The sequence below is a fragment of the Pan troglodytes genome, chromosome 1 (genome assembly GCF_028858775.2).
Source record: "Pan troglodytes isolate AG18354 chromosome 1, NHGRI_mPanTro3-v2.0_pri, whole genome shotgun sequence".
NCBI classification, from domain to species: domain Eukaryota; kingdom Metazoa; phylum Chordata; class Mammalia; order Primates; family Hominidae; genus Pan; species Pan troglodytes.
In genome coordinates, this window is record NC_072398.2 from 219,794,333 (window position 1) to 219,814,918 (window position 20,586).

A 20,586-nucleotide genomic window follows, 5' to 3' on the forward strand; every position below is an offset into this window, starting at 1 on the left:
CCTGGTCCCCTCCCTGATCCAAAAGGGCACTTCCATCCCTTGGTCCCCTGTGTCCAGCTTCATTTTCTTCATCCCTGTCTGATATTATGTTTCTTTTCTTCCTACCCATTACGTAAGCTTCATTTTAGCAGCCACTGAATCCCCGCAACTAGAGCACAATACATACTTGTTCCTTCAAGCGTCAGGAGGTATCAGGATGTATTTCAGGTATTTAAAGCTGGATGGGATCCGCAACGAGGGAGTTGGAGAGGGAGAAGAGGTGCAAGGACTGAGCCCTGGGACCCCTCATCAGTCAGACGTTGATGAGATGAGGAGGAACCAGGCAGGAAGGCAGAAGGGGTCCCTGAGATGGCAGGAGAGTCATGGGGTGTGGACTCCTGACAGCCAGGCAAGGAAAGACTTCCGAGGAGTGGAGATTGATCACTCAGGTCAAATACCGCCTGCCTGTAGGAGAAGTGAGATGGGGACTGAAGCTGATCATTGAATTTAGCCGTATGGAGTTTCATAGAGACCTGGTCAAAAGACAGGTTGAGTAGAGTAGGGGGCACAAGTGGTGGGCACATGAGAAAATGGGAGAAGACAAATTGGAGACCTGAATATGCTGTTCTCCAGGTGTTTTCGCTGTAAGAGTAGCTGAGAAATCTGACAGCGCCTGGAAGAATTGTGAGCAAGGTTTCTGTTGTTAATTGTGGTGAAATACACATAACAATTTTTTTTTTTTTGAGAAGGAGTTTCACTCTTCTCTCCCAGGCTAGAGTGCAATGGTGCAATCTCGGCTCACTGCAACCTCTGCCTCCCAGGTTCAAAAATTCTCCTGCCTCAGCCTACCGAGTAGCTGGGATTACAGGCGCCTGCCACCACACCCGGCTAATTTTTGTATTTTTAGTAGAGACGAGGTTTCGCCATGTTGGCCAGGCTGGTCTCGAACTCCTGACCCCAGGTGATCACCCGCCTCGGCCTCCCACAAAATTTTATCATCTTTTTGTAGTTGTTGCTCTTTTTTGGTTTTTGTTTAAAAGTTCTCATCTTAACCATTATTAAGTGTATAGTTCAGTGGCATTAAGTAATTTCATATTGTTGTGCAACCATCACCACCATCCATCTGCAGAACTCTTTTTTTTTTTTTTTTTTTAAGGGTCTCACCCTGTCACCCAGGCTGGAGTACAGTGGCACAGGTCATGGCTCACTGCAGCCTCGACTTCCTGGGCTCACACAATCTTCCCGCCTCAGCCTCCTGAGTAGCTGGGACCACAGGCGCATGCCACCATGCCCAGCTCATTTTCATAGAGACGGAGTCTTGCTATGTTGCCCAGGATGGTCTCGAACTTCTGAACTCAAGCGATCCACCCACCTCGGCTTCCCAAAGTTCTGGGATTACAGGCGTGAGCCATCATGCCTGGCCTAGAACTCTTCATTTCAAAAAACTGAAACTCTGCACCCATTAAACACTGACTCCCCATTCCCTCTTCTCCCAGCTTCTGGCAACCAACACCCTACTTTCCATCTCTATGAATCCTACTACTCCAGGTACCTCATGTACGGGAAACATACAGAATTTGTCCTTTTGTGACTGGCTTATTTCACTTAGTATAAGGGACAAGGGATCCTTGTCCTCAAGGCATCCATGTTGCAGCACGTGTCAGAATTTCCTTCCTTTTTAAGGTTGAATATTCCATTGTACACCACTTTTTTTTCTTTTTTTTTGAGATGAAGTCTCACTCTGTCACCCAGGCTGGAGTGCAGTGGCGCGACCTCGGCTCACTGCAACCTCCGCCTCCTGGGTTCAAGTGATTCTCCTGTCTCAGCCTCCTGAGTAGCTGGGACTACAGGCGTGTGTCACCACGCCAGGCTCATTTTTGTATTTTTAGTAGAGATGGGGTTTCACCATGTTGGCCAGGCTGGTCTCGAACTCCTGACCTCAGGTGATCCACCTGCCTCAGCCCCGCAAAGTGCTGGGATTACAGGTGTGAGCCACTGCACCCAGCCTGTAGATCACATTTTGTTTATCCATTCCACCTTTTGGACACCTAGGTTGTTTCCACCTTTTGGCTATTATGAACAGGGAGCACTGCTGTACAAATATCTGTTTGAGACTCTGTTTTCAGTTCTTTAGGGTACACACCCAGAAGCGGAGTTGCTGGATCAGATGGTAATTCTATGTTCCATGTTTTGAGTCGCTGTCACACTGTATCCCATAGCAGTTGGACCACTGTGCACTCTCCTCAGCGACGCACAAGGTTTTCCATCTCTCCACATTTTCACCAACACTTACTAATTTCTGGGTTTTTGATAGCAGTTGTCCTAATGGGTGTGAGGTTGTTTCACAAATGGGAGGAACCTCAGGGTGTCTATATGCAAACAGGAAAGATCCAGGAGCCAGAGAAATTGATGCTGAAGGAAAGAGACAGGAGACTCACTGAAGCAATGTCCTTGAGCCAGGAGAGATGCTAAGATCCCGTGCAGAGGAGGCGCTGTCCTCAGACCCAGTCACGGCCAAGGCCAGGGTTGTGGGCACAGATGCAGGGTGAGAGGGCAGATGTGGTGGGGCAAGCATGAAGCATTCTCTTGTGTTTTATTTTCTCGGTGAAATAGACAGCAAGGTAACCAACTGAAGGTAAGGGTGGGGTGAGGACAGAGGCTTGGGGATAAAGGAGAACACATGAAATAGTCCATCTGGAAGAGTGGGGTAAGGCGTGGTGGCTCATCCCTATAATCCCAGCACTTTGGGAAGCCAAGGTGGGAGGATCACTTGAGCCCAGGAGTTTCAGGCTGCATTGAGCTGTGATTGCGCTACTGCCCTCCAGCCTGGGTCACAGAGTGGTACTCAGTCTCAAACAAAAACTTCAATGAATCCTTTTATTTAAAAGATAAAATAGGCCAGGCGCAGTGGCTCACACCTGTAATCCCAACACTCTGGGAGGCTGAGGTGGGTGCATCACCTGTCAGGAGTTTAAGACCAGCCTGGCCAACATGGCGAAACCCCTTCTCTACTAAAAATGCAAAAATTAGCTGGGCGTGGTGGTGTCACCTATAATCCCAGCTACTCGGGAGGCTGAGGCAGGAGAATCGCTTGAACCCGGGAGGCAGAGCTTGCAGTGAGCCGAGATCGCACCACTGCACTCCAGCCTGGGTGACAGAGCGAGACTCCATCTCAAAAAATAAATAAATAAATAAAATTAAAAGATAAATAGAAAGAGTGGGAGACTGAGTGAATAGGAGCTGGTAGGCTGCATAACCAATGGTTGTCTTTGCCCCTGCAAAGACATTGATGTCTGAATTCCTGAAACCTGGCCAAGATGCTAAGACGAGGAGAGTGTCCTGGATTTTCTGGGTGGTCCGTTGTAATTACAGGTGTCCCTACAATTGGAAGGCAAAGGGAGATCTGACTTCTGAAGAGATTCCGTTGCTATCTCTGAAGATGGACGAAGGGGCCATAAGTCAAGGAATGCAGGTACCGCTGGAAGCTGAAGGCAAGGAATCAGATTCTCCCCTAAAGCCTCCAAGAACAAATTCCCCGTTTGAGCTTAGCAGGCCTGGCAACACCTTGCTTTTATACTTCTGGCTCCCAGAGCTGTAGGAGAATGAAATTGTATTGTTTTAAGCCACTGAGTTTGTGTGGTTTGTTATAGCAGCAACAGGAACTAATATATCAGGGAGGGGACCTGTTGTCACTGCTGGGCAGCACCAAGGACCCCCATAGAATTTATTCTTTTTTTTCCATCCCCCAGGCTGGAGTGCAGTGGCAAGATCTCAGCTCACAGCAACCTCCGCCTCCTGGGCTCAAGCAATCCTCCCACTTCAACCTCATGGGTAGCTGGGATTCCAGGTACGTGCCACCGCACCCAGCTAGTTTCTGTATTTTTCTGTGGAGATGAGGTTTCACCATGTTGCCCCAGGCTGGTCTTGAACTCCTGAGCTCAAGCAATCTGCCCACCTCAGCCTCCCAAAGTGCTGGGATTACAGGCATAAGCCACTGTGCCCAGCCAAGTCTAATGATCATGAAATGAAAACGCGACCAGCCAGCATGGTGGAAGGCCATCATCCTGCCCCATCCAGGTGCAGACGTGCAGGCGTGGCACAAGCAGAGAGCTGGGTTCAACCAGAGAGAGAACAACAAACCAGGAGAAAGTGTCGTGGGTGCGCACAAGGGAGAAAACGTAACCAACAGCTGCAGGTGCCACCGAGGGAGAAAGACAGGAGGAAGTAGGGGTGGGGGAAAGTGGGATACTTGAAATTGAGATTAGCGTGCAGTTATCAGTAATGTCAGGCTCTAAGGCACTGGCATGGGCACATCCCGAAGGCCACATCCGCCTCCTGCCCATTCTTTCATGTCCTGTGCACAGCTGTTTTCACACTTCAACAGCACAGTTGAGTGGTTGTTGCAGAAACTGTAAGGCCTGACAAGTGTAAAATATTGATTCTGGTCAGGCGCAATGGCTCACACCTGTAATCCCAGCAGTTTAGGAGGCCCAGGCCGGTGGATCACTTGAGCCCAGGAGTTCGAGACCAGCCTGGGCAACACAGGGAAACCCAAAAAATAAAAATAAAAAAAATTTAAAATTTAGCTGGGCATAGTGGTCCATGCCTGTAGTCCCAGCTGCTCAAGAGGCTGCGACTGGAGGTCAGGGCTGCAGTGAGCCACGATCACATTTCAGCTTGGGTAACAGAGTGAGACCTTGTCTCAAAAAATTAAAATAAATTTGCTCCCTGGCTCTTTATGGAATAAGTGTGGGGAGCCTTGGTCAAGGGTTGAGTGACTGAGACAGGCTGGAGGACAGGACCATGGAGGAGAGGAAGGCGAGAAGCCAGGAGGCGGGGCGTTCCATCAATCACAGATCCTATAATCACCAAGAATGAAAATGGTCCCACTGAGGGAGTCACAGGAGCTGGAGTGACGATGGTGACCCAGGGGGTCAGTGGAACCAATACACAGGCCAAGGTCTCTCTCCCCTCCAAGGCTTTCTTCTAATTAATTGATTTTATTTATTTATTTTATTTGGAGACAGACTCTTACTCTGTCACCCAGGCTGGAGTGCAGTGGCCCGATCTCAGCTCACTGCAACCTCTGTTGCCTCGATTCAAGCAATTCTCGTGCCTCGGCCTCCTGACTAGCTGGGATTGTAGGTGCATACCGTCATGCCCAGCTAATTTTTTGTATTTTTGGTAGAGATGGGGTTTCACCATGCTGGCCAGGCTAAGGCCTTTAAACTCAGAACTCCTTTTGCCTGACAGTTCCCTGCAATCCTTTGTTCTGGAAAACTGCTGCTCATCCCTCAGGAAGAGGTCAGAGGTCATCCCCAGAACCCTGTTCTAACCTCCTACCTGGGCCCAGGGATGTCCTCTGGGCCCCCAAAACCCTGTACTGGTCTGAGCATCCCAGGGGCACCCACTCTCCCCGAGTGGGGTCCCCAGGAGGGCAGAGCCTGGCTGCCTAGGCTGCTAGGGATCTGCAGAGACCCCATCCCGGTCCTGAGAGCAGGCCCAGGAGACCTGGAGGATAAGGGCATGAGACCAGGGCACACTTGGAACCCAGCCAGCTGTGTGGTCCTGAGCAGGAAGTTCTCATGGTTCACAGGCTTGAGGGGGCGGCTGTAACAGGGGTCCCTCTGTGGTCCAGTCACAACAGGGGCCAGCCAGACTCCAGGGACCGTGACGCCATCTCCCCTTACACAGGGGTGGCAGACAAGCAGGAGCATGGACAAACCCAAGCCCAGACCCCAGGCAGAGCCAGGGGTCGACGTGTAAAACAAACAGGTTTATTGATAAGCAGGAATGCTGTCCAGCATACAGTGCAAACTTTCATTGTCTCGGGATCAACACACACAAGGGAACCAAGGCCCCACAGAGTCTCCAAATTCATCGCTTCCCGGCTCTGCCCTGTGATGCCAAGGAAGCCTGAGGTTCTCCCAGGACTGTCCACCAGGGGGCAGGTGCGCTCCATCACGTCCTCGTGTGGGTCCAATGTGGGCAGAAACCTGGCCAGCCCCAGCAGTCTGACTTTTTTTTCTTTAAGAGACAGGGTCTCACTCTGTTGCTCAGGCTGGAGTGTAGTGGCGCGATCATAGCTCGCTGCAGCCTCAAACTCCTGGGCTCCAGTGATCCTCCCCTCAGCCTCCTGAGTACAGGTGCACGTCACTGCAGCCAGCCAGTCTGACATCTTGATTCCAGGGTGGAAAACCCTTCTTGTCTCCATGGTAATGGCTGGGCTCTCCCACCCTCCAATAGTTCAGCTGCCAAGCTCAAGTCCAGTGGAATTTATCAACAATTTATCACCCTGCCCCTGCTCTGCTAGATAATTTCATGCCTTCTCCTTTATCCCCATGCTCCTGAGACTAAGCCTTTCCAGGAGCCCCTCAACCTGCTTCCTCCCAGAATCCGGGCAAGGCTACACTGGTTTCCCCTCTGCAGGGCCCTGGCCCTGGGAGGGGGAAGGCTGACTCTAATGGGGAGGAATCCCAGCTTCAGTGGCTTCAAGGCAGGCCATTCAACTTACCGACCTTGGCTACACACACCCACGACACGCAACACAGACGCAGACACAAGACTGGCACTTGGGATCACACTGGCCATGTACCAAAGTGGCAGGGCAGCCCGTTTGGGGCCCAGGAATTGAAGGTGGGGAGTGGGGAAGAGGAACCCACCCCTCTGGGGGAGGAGGAGGGTCTAGGCTGAGGTAGGAGGAGAGAGATGGCTACGAGGACTCAGTCATCTCTAGTTCCTGAAATTCCCTGAAAGGAGATGGTGTGGCCTAGGACAGCAAGGAAGGAGGGGCGGGGCTGCAGGCACACCGGAGTGAAGGCGGAGGGTGCAAATGGCAGGTGGGGGGTTGGATGTGGCTGGCAGAGTTTGGCTTTGTCGTTGGCTTGTTGGCCTGAGTGGTACTTACTTTTTTAAAAAATTGGCAGATTTCTAGTTAGAAGTGCGTTATCTTGCCCAGGACACAGCACTGAATATGGTGGCCTGCCTGGGCCCTCTGGGCATCTGACTTTCACACCATGGTACAAAAGGACAAGTTAGCATTTGGAGGTGGTGCTTTTTTTTTCTTTTGAGACAGACTCTCGCTCTGTCGCTCAGGCTGGAGTGCAGTGGCATGATCTCGGCTCCCTGCAACCTCCGCTTCCCGGGTTCAAACGATTTCCCAGCCTCAGGCTTCTGAGTAGCTGGGACTATAGGTGCCCGCCACCACGCCCGGCTAATTTCTGTACTTTTAGTAGAGATGGGGTTTTACCATGTTGGCCAGGCTGGTCTCGAACTCCTAACCTCAGGTGATCCACCCACCTCAGCCTCCCAAAGTGCTGGGATCATAGGCGTGAGCCACTGCACCTGGCCTGAGGTGATGCTTTCCAAGCCTCCTGAGCTAACCTGAAGGACCCCGTTCCCTACAGGGCTGCCACCTCCTCCCTGCACAGAGCCCCGGGACCATCCCGCAGTCTCAGCCTCAGGCTGAAGCACTGTCCTGTCTTCATGGGTGACTCAGGCAGCATCCCTCCTCTCCAGAAAGCCCCTCTGCAGAAAAGGATGCTGGGGTTTTCTGGAAGCCAGAGCTGGGTCAGAGCCCAGGGGGAGAAACAAACAAACAAACAAACAAACAAAAAACCCAAGGGCTCCAGAAGCCAGGCTGGCAGGTGCAGCTGGGCGGGGCAGGTCACAGAGAGTCAGGGACTTGCCCCAGCATGCCCCGAACGTCCATGCCCAGCCAGCCTTCCGAGAGGGACACACCGTGGCAGCAGAGGCTTTCCACAACTCGCTGCCTCTGCTCTTGGCCTGCAGGTCAGAGGGAGGCTGCGGCTGTGGAGGGCACTAAAGGAACTTGGCCCAGAAAGAGCCTCAGAGTCCTAGTGGTGGGGGCCTGGAAGGACCAGGGCCCCTTCGCAGGGTCATCCTGCCAGGGCTCAGCCCACCTTGGCTACGACACAGCCCACACCAGCCTGGTTAACTGGGCTTCATCCCAGCATCGGGCACTCCAAGGGGCAGGGGCTTCTCTTCGGTGCTCCCCAGTAGGGTCTCTGGCGTCTCCAGCTGTGACCGAAAGGCACATTCCTCCTTGGAGAAGGGGACCTGCTCGTCCTTCGGGGACTCCGACGGGCTGGAATCTGTGTCTCCCATTGTGGAGCTGGCTTGGGAGGAGCACTGTGAGCTGTGGTCAGAGCTGCTACAGACGTTCACGATGCAGGTGACATTGACCTGGGTCCCATGGCCACCAGGGGAAGAATCTGCTAAGCACAAGATGGGGTGGGGGTCAGTCCGGGGGTCCAGGAGTGGGGCCCAGGGACCCCTGCCCAAGATGCAGATTCAGACACATGGGAAAGAGCACTGGGCCAGGAGCCGAGACCGAGATTCTAGCCCAGCTCTGTTGTGTGACCTTGAGCAAGTCACTTAACCTGCATGTGCCTCATTTTCCCCTCTGCTGAATAAAAATAGCATCACTACCTACCCAGCCCCAATCACCCCAGAGATGGGAGGAGCCAATTATATAAAACAGATGTCTACTTGGGAGGCCAAGTTTGTAGGATCGCTTGAGCCCAGGAGTTCAAGACCAGACTGGGCAACATAGTGAGACCCTGTCTCTTCTGTCTTTTTTTTTTTTTTTTTGAGACAGGGTCTCAAAAGAGTGCTGTGTCACTCCCTCAACTCACTGTGACCTCTGCCTCCCGGCCTCAAGTGATCCTCCCACATCAGCCTCCTGAATAGCTGGGACTACACGCCACCGCACCCTGCTAATTTTTTGTAGAGACAGGGTTTCGCCAGGTTGCCTGGGTTGGTCTCGAACACCTGACCTCAAAGAATCTGCCTACCTCAGCCTCGCAAAGTGCTGAGATTACAGGTGTGAGCCACCGTGCTCAGCCTCAAACTTAACTCTTGATTCTACTCCCATCTCCCATCCAAAACCTCTCCTCCTCATCACAGTTCCCATTGCTGCCATCCACCCAGCTACTTGGGCCCAGAGCCTCGGACCCATCTTTCTCTCATATCACACACCCATCCATCATTCCTGCCTTGTCTCCCTTCAAAAGATGACTTCTGGACCAGGCAGGGTGGCTCACGCCTGTAATCCCAGCACTTTGGGAGGCCAAGGCAGGTGGATCGCCTGAGGTCAGGAGTTTGAGACCAGCCTGGCCAACATGGTGAAACTCTGTCTCTACTCAAAATACAAAAAAAAAAATTAGCCGGGTATGGTGGCAGGTGCCTATAATCCCAGCTACTCGGGAGGCTGAGGCAGGAGAATAGCTTGAACCTAGGCTACGGAGGTTGCAGTGAGCCGAAATCACGCCACTTCACACCAGCCTGGGCGAAAGAGCCAAACTCCATCTCAAAAACAAACAAAAACAAAAGATGACTTCTGCAAGGGTCACCCTGCCCTGCTGCTGCATGGTGGGCTATGGAAGCCTCCCCTCACTCCCATCTGGATGGGTGTGAACAGCCTCCATCTGTCCTGGCTTCAACCCTACCCCTCTGAAATCTGTTTCCCATCAGCAGCCAGAACTGGCCCTTGAACCTGGCAGATCACTTCCTTGGGGGCTCAAAAACCCACAGTCCTCGCTACAGCCTACCAGGCCCTGTCTGATCTGGAGCCTGCCTTCTCCCACCCCCTCTCCTGCCGCTCCAAGACCTTGATGGGGTTCCTTCCAGCCACATTCCCCACCCCCTGCTACAGCCCCTTGAGCCCTTCAGGTCCCCTGGGCCTTTGCACAGGCCGCTCCCTCAGCCTAGAGAGCTCTTCTCTAGTGCTCAGGCCTTAGCTCAAAGGCCACCTCCTCCACAAAGCGCCCTCCACCCCCTGGCCTCCCTCTCTAGAGACATTTACTTCCCATCCTATCCACCACTCTCTGGGTCCCTCCCCATTTCTGTGATCTCCTGATCTCCAGAGCCCCCAGCTCCTGGGGTCCCCAACCAGACTCTGAACCCAGGAGGGTAGGGACTTTTTTTTTTTTTTAAATAGAGACGGGGGTCTTGCTATGTTGCCCAGGCTAGTCTCGAACTCCTGGGCTCAAGTGATCCTCCTGCCTTGGCCTCCTGAAGTACTGAGATTACAGGCATGAGCCACCTTGCCTGGCCAGACCAGGGACTTTTTGATTGTTCCCTGCTGTGTTCCTAGTGCCTGTAACAGGGACAAGTCTACGGGTTTTTTTGTTGTTGGTGGTGGTGGTGGTGGTGGTGATGTTTTTAAGTGAATTGATTACCAACATTTAAAATTCAGGCGTTTACATTTAAAAATCTGGATTTATGGCTTCCCTTGGGAGCCAGATGCAGGAGATCTGGCCAAGGACAGCCCAAGGTTTGCCTCACCTTCCTGCCCAGCCCCTGTGGGCAACTGAGTTTTCTAACTGGTTGGGGAGGCACTGGACGGTGGGTTTGCTGAGATGAATATGAAGGGACTGGCATACAGTAAGTAGCCCCCTCAGAAAATGAGAGTTGCTGCTGCTGTTGCTGCAGGGGCCTGCTGAGTGCCCTCACCCCAGCCTGGTTCTCCCTAACTCCAACTACTCGGATAGGGTAGCCGGGAGGTGGATGGAGCTGGCAACCTGCTGTGCTCAAAACAGCCCCAAGCAGGTGGTGGGGGAGGAGGGTTGAAATCACAAGGCCGGAAGGAAATTTCCACCCTGAGCCTCCACAGCACCCAAATGTCACCCAAAGTCACCATGGCCTTTGCATATCGAGCATGAGACATTGCGGGGGTGGATGGGGGACCATGAAGGGGCACAACCCTGGGGTTTACAGGTTCCCACAGTGGAGGGAGGTGTTAGGGGTGGGAGGGAGAGAAAGAGAAGACAGAGGCCAGGGACACGGGCTGGGGGACTCGGGAGAAGGAGCACAGAGCAGAAGAGGCAGAGGGGAGAGGGGAGGGCAGACATGGTCAGGGCTCCACCCTGGCCCAAGGAGGGAGCCACACCAGGTGTAGCTAAGAAATCAGAAAGATGGGCCACGCGTGTTGGCTCATGCCTGTAATCCCAGCCCTTTGGGAGGTCGAGGCAGATGGATCACCTGAGGTCAGGATTTCGAGACCAGTCTGGCCAACATGGTGAAACTCCATCTCTACTAAAAGTACAAAAGTTAGCCAGGCGTGATGGCACATGCCTGTAATCCCACCTACTCGGGAAGCTGAGGTGGGAGGATCACTTGAACCTGGGAGGCGGAGGCTGGGGTAAGCAGATAAGTAAGCCAAGACTGTGCCACTGCACTCCAGCCTGGGCGACAAGCGAGACCCCATTTAAAAAAAAAAAAATCAGACGAATCCAAGAACTGGGCAAAGACTAAGAGTTTATAATTGGAGCGCACTCATTCATTCATTCATTCAACAATGTGTAGGGCCCCTGATGTCTTCCAGGCACTGGCCCAGGCCCTCCCATAGGGAGTTCTCAGGATGGAGTGAGGGGCACTGATGAGACCTCCCACCGAGGAGGCTGGGGGCTATGATGGGGCAGACAGAAATGGCCACATCAGCTCCTGTGGGCAGTTGGGGACAGGTAGGAACAGGTGTGGCAGGCAGGGGTGGCATGAGTGCAGGCAAGAGGCAGGGGCGCAGTGAGCTGGGGAGCAGCTGGGGGTGAGTGAGCTGGAGGAGGGCTGCGTGGTGGGGGCTGCAGCCATCAGTCCCCACCTGGAGGCGGCCCAGAGGGAGCCTGGCCCTGGTCTGGTGCCCAGCTGGGCACAATGTCACCCATCTCTCACCAGCCCTGGCAAGGAGGCGCCATAGCTCACCTCTAGGTGAAAAAACCAAGGCTTGGCAGGGTTAAGCATCCCGCCCAAATTCTTATGGCACCAGAGTGGCCAGGCAAGGATCTCAGACTGACCCAAGTTCATGGTCATTCCCTGAATTCTTACTGGCTGGCACTGCCAGGTAAGAGGGAGAGAGGCACAGGCCAGCAGACCCTGTACAGGGGCCCCTCCAGTGTGGGCCCTAGAGATGCCAACCAGGAGTGACATCTGTCATAGACCAGGTCCAGGGCACAATGCAGCCTGCATAAATGGGACACAATCCCCACAGTCCCAGTGCCTCAGACCCAAAGAGACCCAGCAACAAACTGCAGTGAGTGGAGCCCTGGAGCCACCATTTCTTCATTCATCTTCCAATCCCAGGGCTCTGGAGCCCGACAGCCTAGGGGTGAGTCTGGCTCTTCTGTTTACTAGCCATGTGCCCTTGAAGAAGCTGTTTAACCTCTCTGGGGCTCAGTTTCCTCATCTGTAAAATGGGATAACAACAGGAACTATCTCTTAGCGTTGACATGCAGGTCAATTTTATGCATGTAAAGTGCCCAGTACAGTGCCTGCTGTTCCGTAGCCTTCCATAAGTAGAAGCGATTGTTATGATTAACTATTAGTAGCTGGGCCGTGTTGGGCCTGCAGATACAGGGATGAATGAGATGATCCAGGCTCACCAGGTGTGCCACAGCCTGGCGTGGGAGACAGGAGAAGACAATGTCTGTACATGCAGTCTGACAGTCCTGTCAAAGGGAGGATAGGGCATGGTGAGCCCGGAGGAGCAGCGAGGCCAGCTGGGGGTGGTAGCAGGGAGGTTTCAGGAAAACTCCTCCCCCAGATACCAGGGACTTGGACAAGCTGGGGTTGTCCCACAGAAGGAAGGATTTTGAGGTGATAGGCCCAGCATGGGCAAAGGCGGGAGGGAACTTAGGTTCAGCGAACCGAAGGAAGTTCCCTGTGGCTCAGGCCTCGTCCCACCCTGCGGGGAGGCTCAGGAGGAGATGGCTAAGACAGAAACCAGGTGAGAAAGACCAAGGAGGCTTGGGAAGAAGCCAGGTGTGCTCCCACCTCTTACCTGAGCTCCCGGTGCTGGCCCGGGCCTCCCCGGCCCCACTGGCCTCCACGCCTGGTGCCTGTGGCTGGTTCCGAGTGGGCGCCCTTCTGTCCAACGCACTGGCCGAGCTCTCCAGGGAGCTGCTGCTGGAGCTTGGGGCTGTGATCAGCAGGTGCTGCTGCTCGGGGCCCTGTGTACCCCGGGCCTTATCGGCAGGCAAGTGAGGCTGGATGGGCAGGGGGTGGTAGGGGAGAGCAGTCAGCCCACCAGCCAGCTCCTTCTTCCCCTCTTCCTTCCCACTGCCATCCACACCTCCTGCCATCAGCACTTCTCAGTTTACGTGACGTTTCTGCCCACCCTTGCACGTTCTTTCCACACACGGCACTTTTTGGGAGGTGTGATTCTCCGTGGTTTCTGTGTTTCTGTTATTAGCACCCAGCTGCTCTACTAGAGTGTCCTATGAGGGCAGAGAATACCTGGCCCTGTTCACCAAATAGTCTTAGAGGTGGGGCAGGATTTTCATCCTTATTTTGCATAAGGGAGTAGAAGGAAAGCAGCTTTCCTTCACCCCATCTGCACAGGGAGACATGGCCCAGCCTAGCAACCAAGAGTGTGGACTCTAAACCCAGGCCACACAAGTGCAAATCATGACTCTACCACTCATTTGCTGTGTGACCTTGGACAAGTTACTTAACCTCTCTGTGCCTCTTTTTTTTTTTTTAATCTATAAAGGGAGAATAATAGCTTACCTCATAGGGTTGCTGTGAAGATTAGATGGCTGAATATTTGTAAAGTGCTTACAACAATGCCTATTACATAGTAAACTCCATACAAGAGTTTGTTAAATCAGAACTAGGCAAATGATTGCCCAGAGGCCCAGTACAGCCTGCCACTAAGAATGGTTTTCACATTTTATTTTTTTTGAGACAGGGTCTCACCCTGTTGCTCAGGCAGGAGTGCAGTGGCACAATCATAGCTGACTATAGCCCTCAATTTTCCAGGCTCAAGTGATCCTCCTGCCTCAACCTCCTGAGTAGCTGAGACCACAGGCACGTGTCACTGCTCCTGGCTAATTTTTTTGTTGTCGATTGTTTGTAGAGACAGGGTTGTGCTATGTTGCCCAGGCTGGTCTTGTACTCCTGGGCTCAAGCCATCCTCCTACCCTGGCCTCCCAAAGTGCTGGGATAACAGGCGTGCACCACCACACCCCACTGGTTTTCACGTTTTAAATGGTTGAAAAAAATGTTTAAGAATAATTTGTGGCCAGGCGTGGTGGTTCATGCCTGTAATCCCAACACTTTGGGAGGCTGAGGCAGGCGGATCACCTGAGGAAGGGAGTTGGGGACCAGCCTGACCAACATGGCAAAACCCCGTCTCTACTAAAAATACAAAATCAGCTGGCGTGGTGGCTCATGCCTGTAATCCCAGCTACTCAGGAGGCTGAGGCAGGAGAATCGCTTGAACCTGGGAGGCAGAGGTTGTGGTGAGGCGAGATCGAGCCACTGCACTCCAGGCTGGGCAACAAGAGTGAAACTCCATCTCAAAAAAAAGAATAATTTGCGGCACATGGAATGGTGTGAAGCTCAAGTTTGGGTGTCCAGTAGCACAATTAGATAGGAACACACCACTCTCAGTTGGGTGTGTGCTGTCTATGCATGTAACTGCTTTCTTGCTACAGAGGCAGGTTTGAGTAGCTGTCACTGAGACCATAACAGTCCACAAAGCCTGAAATTCCTACCATCTGGCCCTTTACAGAGAAAGCGTGCAGACCTTTGCGCTCAGTCAATCATTCCGGGGCAGAGAGCGCTCACGTCTGAGACCCTCTGCTGCACTGCCTCAGCCTCTCATTCCAGAGTCCGCCCACAGGCTGCTCTGCAACTTCCCCTGATGTCTTCTTCCCGTAGAATAATAATAATATTATTAGCTGACATTTGAGTGCCACCCAATGCCATGCACTGTACCTACATCCCTCCAGACAATATCTATATTGATTCTTCCAACAACCCAGTGTTATCCTTGCTTTGTGGAAACTGAGGCACGGAGAGATTGAGTTACTTGCCCAAGGTCACGGTTAGGACATACTGTGGCTGGGCTAAATCCCAAAGGGCCTTTCCTGGGTGTCTGGGGTTTCAACTCTGGAGGCTCAAGGCAAGGTCCCCATTTCCAGACACGCACACTGAAGAGAGGCTGGAAATTCCTCTCCCAGGCTGTTGTCTGTTCCCACTGGCTGGCCAGGCGCTCACACCCTTGCCTTGGAATTCTAAGCGATTGTTTTCTGATCCCAGCAAAAAAGGAGATGGCACAGGCCACATTCCCAACAGCTGCCCTGGCCCCTGGCCTGCCCAGGATGAAAACAAGTGTCCCAGGCAGAAAGAAGGAGGGTAGAGATGAGTGAAGGGCTGACGGGGCTCGCCAGCACTGCAGCGGGAGGTGAGAGCAGGGGTGGAGCGAGCAGTGCAGGTGCCACCGCCCCCCAAGAAAGGCTGAGACCTCCTGCCTCCCTCCAGAGGGAGCTACAATTCCAGATGTGGTCTGAGAACAGATGCGAGTACCAGGGTCCTCTCTGTCCAATCACTGCAGCCCCCGGCTCCCATGGCTTCTCGGACACCTGAGCGCCACCTGCACCCTCAATTCCCCAAGGCCACAGCCTCTCACTCAGGACTGGAGGGATCCCGTGCAAGCCGTCCCCAAGAGGCCACAGAGGCCCAGAGAAAGTGCATCCTGTGCCCAGCATCACACAGCTGGTCCATGGCAGGAGCAGAAGCCCAGACCAGCTTCCCCAGGAACCCCCACACCCTCCCTGGGCTGGGTGCCCCAGTTTTGGAGAGATGGAGGGCATTGCAAGTTCATGCTGAACCTCCGCCCAGGTGGTCTGACCCTGGTCACTGCCCACAACTGCCCCCCAGCCCTGCTCTGAGCCTGGAAGGGGAGGAGAAGCAGCCAATTGTCACTCCTCACAACCCCACAAAAGGGGTTTTTCTGGCCTGTGCCCCACCCCCTCTGCTGGTGGCTACAGCCAGGCAGAACAAAAACCCCCAAAGGTCACGGCCACCTCCCTCCTCCCAAGCCACAAGTCGCAAAGTTCAAGCAGCCCCAGGTGGCACAGAAGCAGGCTGAGTCCTATTCCTTGGGCTGGTACCCCAGTAGAGCCGAGTACTGAGGAGCCTCATTCAAAACACAGGATCCCAGGGCCAGGCGCAGTGGCTCACACCTGTAATCCCAGCACTTTGGGAGGCCGAGGTGGTCACCGAATCACGAGGTCAGGAGATTGAGACCATCCTGGCTAACATGGTGAAACCCCGTCTCTACTAAAAATACAAAAAATTAGCTGGGCGAGCTGGTGGGTGCCTGTAGTCCCAGCTACTTGGGAGGCTGAGGCGGGAGAATGGTGTGAACCCGGGAGGCGGAGCTTGCAGTGAGCCAAGATTGTGCCACTGCACTCCAGCCTGGGCGACAAAGCAAGACTCTTTCTCAAAAAAAAAAAAAAAAAAAAAAAAAACAGAATTCCAGCCAGCCAGCACCCTCAGCTGCCAGCCCCTCCTGGCCCAGCCCTGCTGGGCAGAAGCAGAGACCCAGCAGAGCCACGGGCCAGGTCCTCCAGGTTCCTGCTGGGTCCGTCTGTTTGTGTGTTCACAAGGCTCACACACCTGTGTCTACAGGCGTGAGGGTGTGAAGCGTGCACACGTGTGTCTATGTTGGGGGCATGTGTGCATATCTGTGAGTGACGTAGTGAGTGTGTGCGCTGGGGTGGCGAGGAGAGACACTCCTAGATTCGTGTCCCAGGCCGCGATCATTAGCTGTGCCACACTGGGAAAGTTGCTAACTTCTCTGGGCCCATGATTCTTGGGCCATATAATGGGGGGCAAGAATCATACTGCCTGCGTGTGGCAGCATGGCTGTGAGAATAAAGAACGCTGGGCACAGTGCCTGGCATCCGTTCAACACCCGATAAATGTTCGCACCTGTTATCAGACGTGGGTCCGTGCATGAGTGTGTCCGTGTCCGTGGGGGTGATTGTGGGTAAGCTCACATATTGGTATTTTTTTTTTTTTTGAGACGGAGTCTCGCTCTATCGCCCAGGCTGGAGTGCAGTGGTGTGATCTCAGTACACTGCAAGCTCCACCTCCCGGGTTCACGCTATTCTCCTGCCTCAGCCTCCGGAGTAGCTGGGACTACGGGCGCCCGCCACCACGCCCGGCTAATTTTTTTTATTTTTAGTAGAGATGGGGTTTCACTGTGTTAGCCAGGATGGTCTCGATCTCCTGACCGCGTGATCCGCCCCCCTCAGCCTCCCAAAGTGCTGGGATTACAGGCGTAAGCCACGGCGCCCGGCCACATGTTGGTGTTTTCTAAACAAAGGAACGCCACTGTCTCCCATGCCCTGGACGTTCTTTCTGTGGCAGGAGGAGCAGGTGGGTGCTGAGTCCACACTCTAAGCCCAGCAGCCCAGCTCAAGAGGACTCTCCACTGGCCTCTTATCAGGAGTAGCTGCTGGTTGAGGAGTAGCGTGGGACACAGGCATAAACCTGATTCAAACCTGGGCTATGCCACTCACCTAATGATCTAATCCTACAGGAAAAATGGAACCTCCCAGAGTCTCAGTTTCCTCCTCTGTAAAATGGGGGTGATGATGCTCCCTGCCCCACAGGGATGCGTGGGGACTCAGTCACAAAGAGCCTGGCAGGGCTCAGCCAGGGCTGTGCTGGGATAAGCTCAGGCCTGTGCAGATTTCCTCCCAACTCCATATTCAGGAAGGTCTTGGGAGTTGGAAACTGGCTACAGTGTGAGTGTTTATACCACAGAAATTAGCAAACACCACAAATCAGGGTTTGGGGGTTTTTTTCCGCACTAGACACACCACTGGGGCACTCAACAGATACTTGAGTCACTCACATTCAGTGAACACTGAGAGCAACAGTGAAAGGAAAGGGGCCAGGCGTGGTGGCTTATGCCTCTCATCCCAGTACTTTGGGAGACCGAGGTGGGCAGATCACTTGAGGTCAGGGGTTTGAGACCAGCCTGGCCAACATGGCAAAACCCCGTCTCTACTAAAAATATAAAAATTAGCCAGGCATGGTGGCGCATGCCCATAGTCCCATCTACTTGGGAGGCTGAGGTGGGATGACCACTCGAACCCGGGAGGCGGAGGCTGCAGTGAGCCAAGAGGGCGCCACTGCACTGCAGCCTGGGCGACATAGCTGTCTCAAAAAAAAAAAAAAAAAGAAAGAAAAGAAAGAAAGAAAGAAAAAAAAATGGAAAAGGGAAGCAGAGGCTGCTAGGCCACACCCAGCACATCTTCAGTGCACAGAGGATTGGGAAACGCTTGGTGGGGAAAGGGAAGGTGACAGCTGGGCTGCTGCGGAAGAGCTTGGGGGAGACACCCGCTCTACGCACGCCACCACGCGGCAACCGTCAGTGTCACTGAATTGAAGCTGGAGAAAGGGAGCAGTGAAACTCACTCGCCGGGGAATGAGAAAGTTTCCTCCCCACTGAAATACTGTAGGGCAGGGCAAAGAGCACTGAGATGGGAGTCCAGAGACACACTGCGGTGCGACCTTGAGCAACTCAGTTTTCCTCCCTGCATCTCTTTTCTTGTCACCAGAATCAGGGGATGAAATCAATCTATCTGATTCCAAACACCTGGTGTAAGCTTCGGGCATTGGGCTGCCCAGGGCTGAGCTGTTCCCTCGAGCAGTGGTTCTCCACTGGGGGTGATTTTGCCCTCCAGGGGACACTTGGCGATGTCTGGAGAATTTTTGATTGTCACCACTGGAGTGGGAATGAGGCTGGCATGTAAGTAAATAAAGACCAAAGATGCTGCTGAATAGCATGGGACAGCCCCCACAACTAAGTAAGATATTTTATTTATTTATTTTATTTTATTTTTTCTTTTGAGATGGAGTCTTGCTCTATTGCCCAGGCTGGAGAGCAGTGGCGTGATCTCAGCTCATTGCAACCTCCACCGCCTGGGTTCAAGCGACTCTCCTGCCTCAGCCTCCCGAGTAGCTGAGACTACAGGCACGTGCCACCACGCCTGGCTAATTTTTCTGTTTTTAGTAGAGATGGGGTTTTACCATGATGGCCAGACTAGTCTTGAACTCCTGACCTCAAGTGATCCATCTACCTCGGCCTTCCAAAGTGCTGGGATTACAGGAGTGAGCCACCGTGCCCAGCCAAGATCCTTTTTAAAAATATTTATTTTATTTAATTTTGTTTAGGGATAGGGTCTCACTGTGTTTCCCAGGCTGGTCTTGAACTCCTAGACTCAAGCAATCCTCCCACCTTGGCCTCCCAATAAGATGTTGTCTCAAATATCCATGAGGTTGAGAAGTTCTTTCTCTACCTGCCCCTGAGGTCGAGAAAACTCATCAGACTCTGTTTTCTCATCTGTCAAATTGGGTAAAAAACCTGCCCTGCCTACCAGGTGCAAGGCTGTGACAGACCTATGTTCTGGCTCACCCCATACCCACTTCCAACCCCCCTCCCTTGTCCTCCTCCTCCATAGAGGCTGGAAAAGCAAAACACCCTCTTTCCCAGCTTCCCTCGAAGCTAGGGGTGGTCATGTGACACTGTCTGGTCAGTGAGATGAAAGAAGTCTACCCAGAGCTTCTGGGAAGGCGTCTGATTTACTGATAAGGGCACCATGGCTGACCTGGCCACCTGCCCCTTCTTCCCACCTCAAACTTAGAGGTGACATATGAAGTGATGATTACCATCTTATGACATGAGGCCACAAACAAGAGAACAAAAGTCAACACACTAAAGATGACAGAGCCTGGGGTCCTGCTGGCACCATGCAAGGGGATAGTGGAGGCCATTCCAGCAGACACCAACCCCTTGACTTCTTACAATGCAAGAAAAATAAAGCCATTTTTTCTAAAGTCACCTGTAGGTTTGGGGTTACTTGCAGCCAAATGCCTTCCTGATGGAGAATGAATGAAATACTATGATATGACACACTGTTGGTCTGTGTCTAACAAAAAGCCTTCGCAGGCCCTACTTTATAAAACAGATCAAAGGTGAGTTGCTTTGGGAGGACCCAGGGCCCAGCCCCACAGCCTCTACCTCAAACCTGAGAGATGACCACTTCCCCCACGCCCAAGGGCCCTCTGTGGGACACTGGGCTATCCCAGAATTCAGTTTGAAAACCACTGCTCTCTGAGAAAGTGCTCTGTAAACACAATGGAGGCAAGGAGAAACATCATTGTCAGCTGGCCGAATGGCACCACCCTGCAGGCTGGATCGAGCAGACACAACCCCCATCTCATGGTAAGGAAGTAGCCATAGAGCAATTTCACATCTGCCCAAGGTTGCGCTGTGGGTCCACGACCACGTGCCTGTCACAAATGCCACAAAGGCGTCTGCTCTCTGCCGGAGCATTTCACACTCACAGCCTCTCTTAGCCCATGGAGGGCTGCCTGACTCCCCGGCCTTTCCTCCACCTCCCAGGGCTCTGCACACCTCCTGACACTGGACAGACCAATGACAGAATTCACTGCTTCCTCTGTGACAGCCCAGCACGCCGGGAAGGAGACCAGGGGAAGAGGGGGAGAGGGCAGTGGAGACACTCACCACCTTGGCTTCTCTCTGCAGGCACAAGGGCTTCTCTATAAAGAGGAGAGGGGACAAGTAAGAGATTGACTTCCTCAGGCACATCTGTCCTAAGTAGGAGGGCAGTATGGGGCCCCATAGAACCAGCAGAGAGGCCCAGCCCTGCGGGGACCAATTGCCTACCAGACAAGGTCCACAGAAGCCCCCACCCAACTCTACCTGCCACCATCCCAACCATTCTCCAGTCCCCCATCTGTACCATCCGCGCCTCCACTGAGGAT

The 20,586-nt window shown here is 53.3% G+C and overlaps 1 protein-coding gene across 4 annotated transcripts in view; it reads right to left on the minus strand.

Annotated features, from left to right (window-relative positions):
• Positions 1 to 5,742: 5,742 nt before the first annotated feature.
• TNFRSF1B (TNF receptor superfamily member 1B) overlaps positions 5,743 to 20,586 on the minus strand; it is a 42,050-nt gene continuing 27,206 nt past the window's right edge. The window contains exons 8-11 of one of the 4 annotated variants that reach the window (XM_016954222.4): positions 20,327 to 20,361; positions 12,776 to 12,980; positions 12,378 to 12,443; positions 5,743 to 8,213 (exon numbers count right to left, since the gene is read on the minus strand). In XM_016954222.4, coding sequence (XP_016809711.1) covers positions 7,933 to 8,213; positions 12,378 to 12,443; positions 12,776 to 12,980; positions 20,327 to 20,361 — 587 coding nt within the window. In that variant the 3' untranslated portion in view covers positions 5,743 to 7,932. Of the gene's footprint in view, positions 8,217 to 12,377; positions 12,444 to 12,775; positions 12,981 to 20,326; positions 20,362 to 20,586 lie in introns of all 4 variants that reach the window. The other 3 variants (XM_016954237.4, XM_016954230.4, XM_063785990.1) reach the window with 3 other exon arrangements.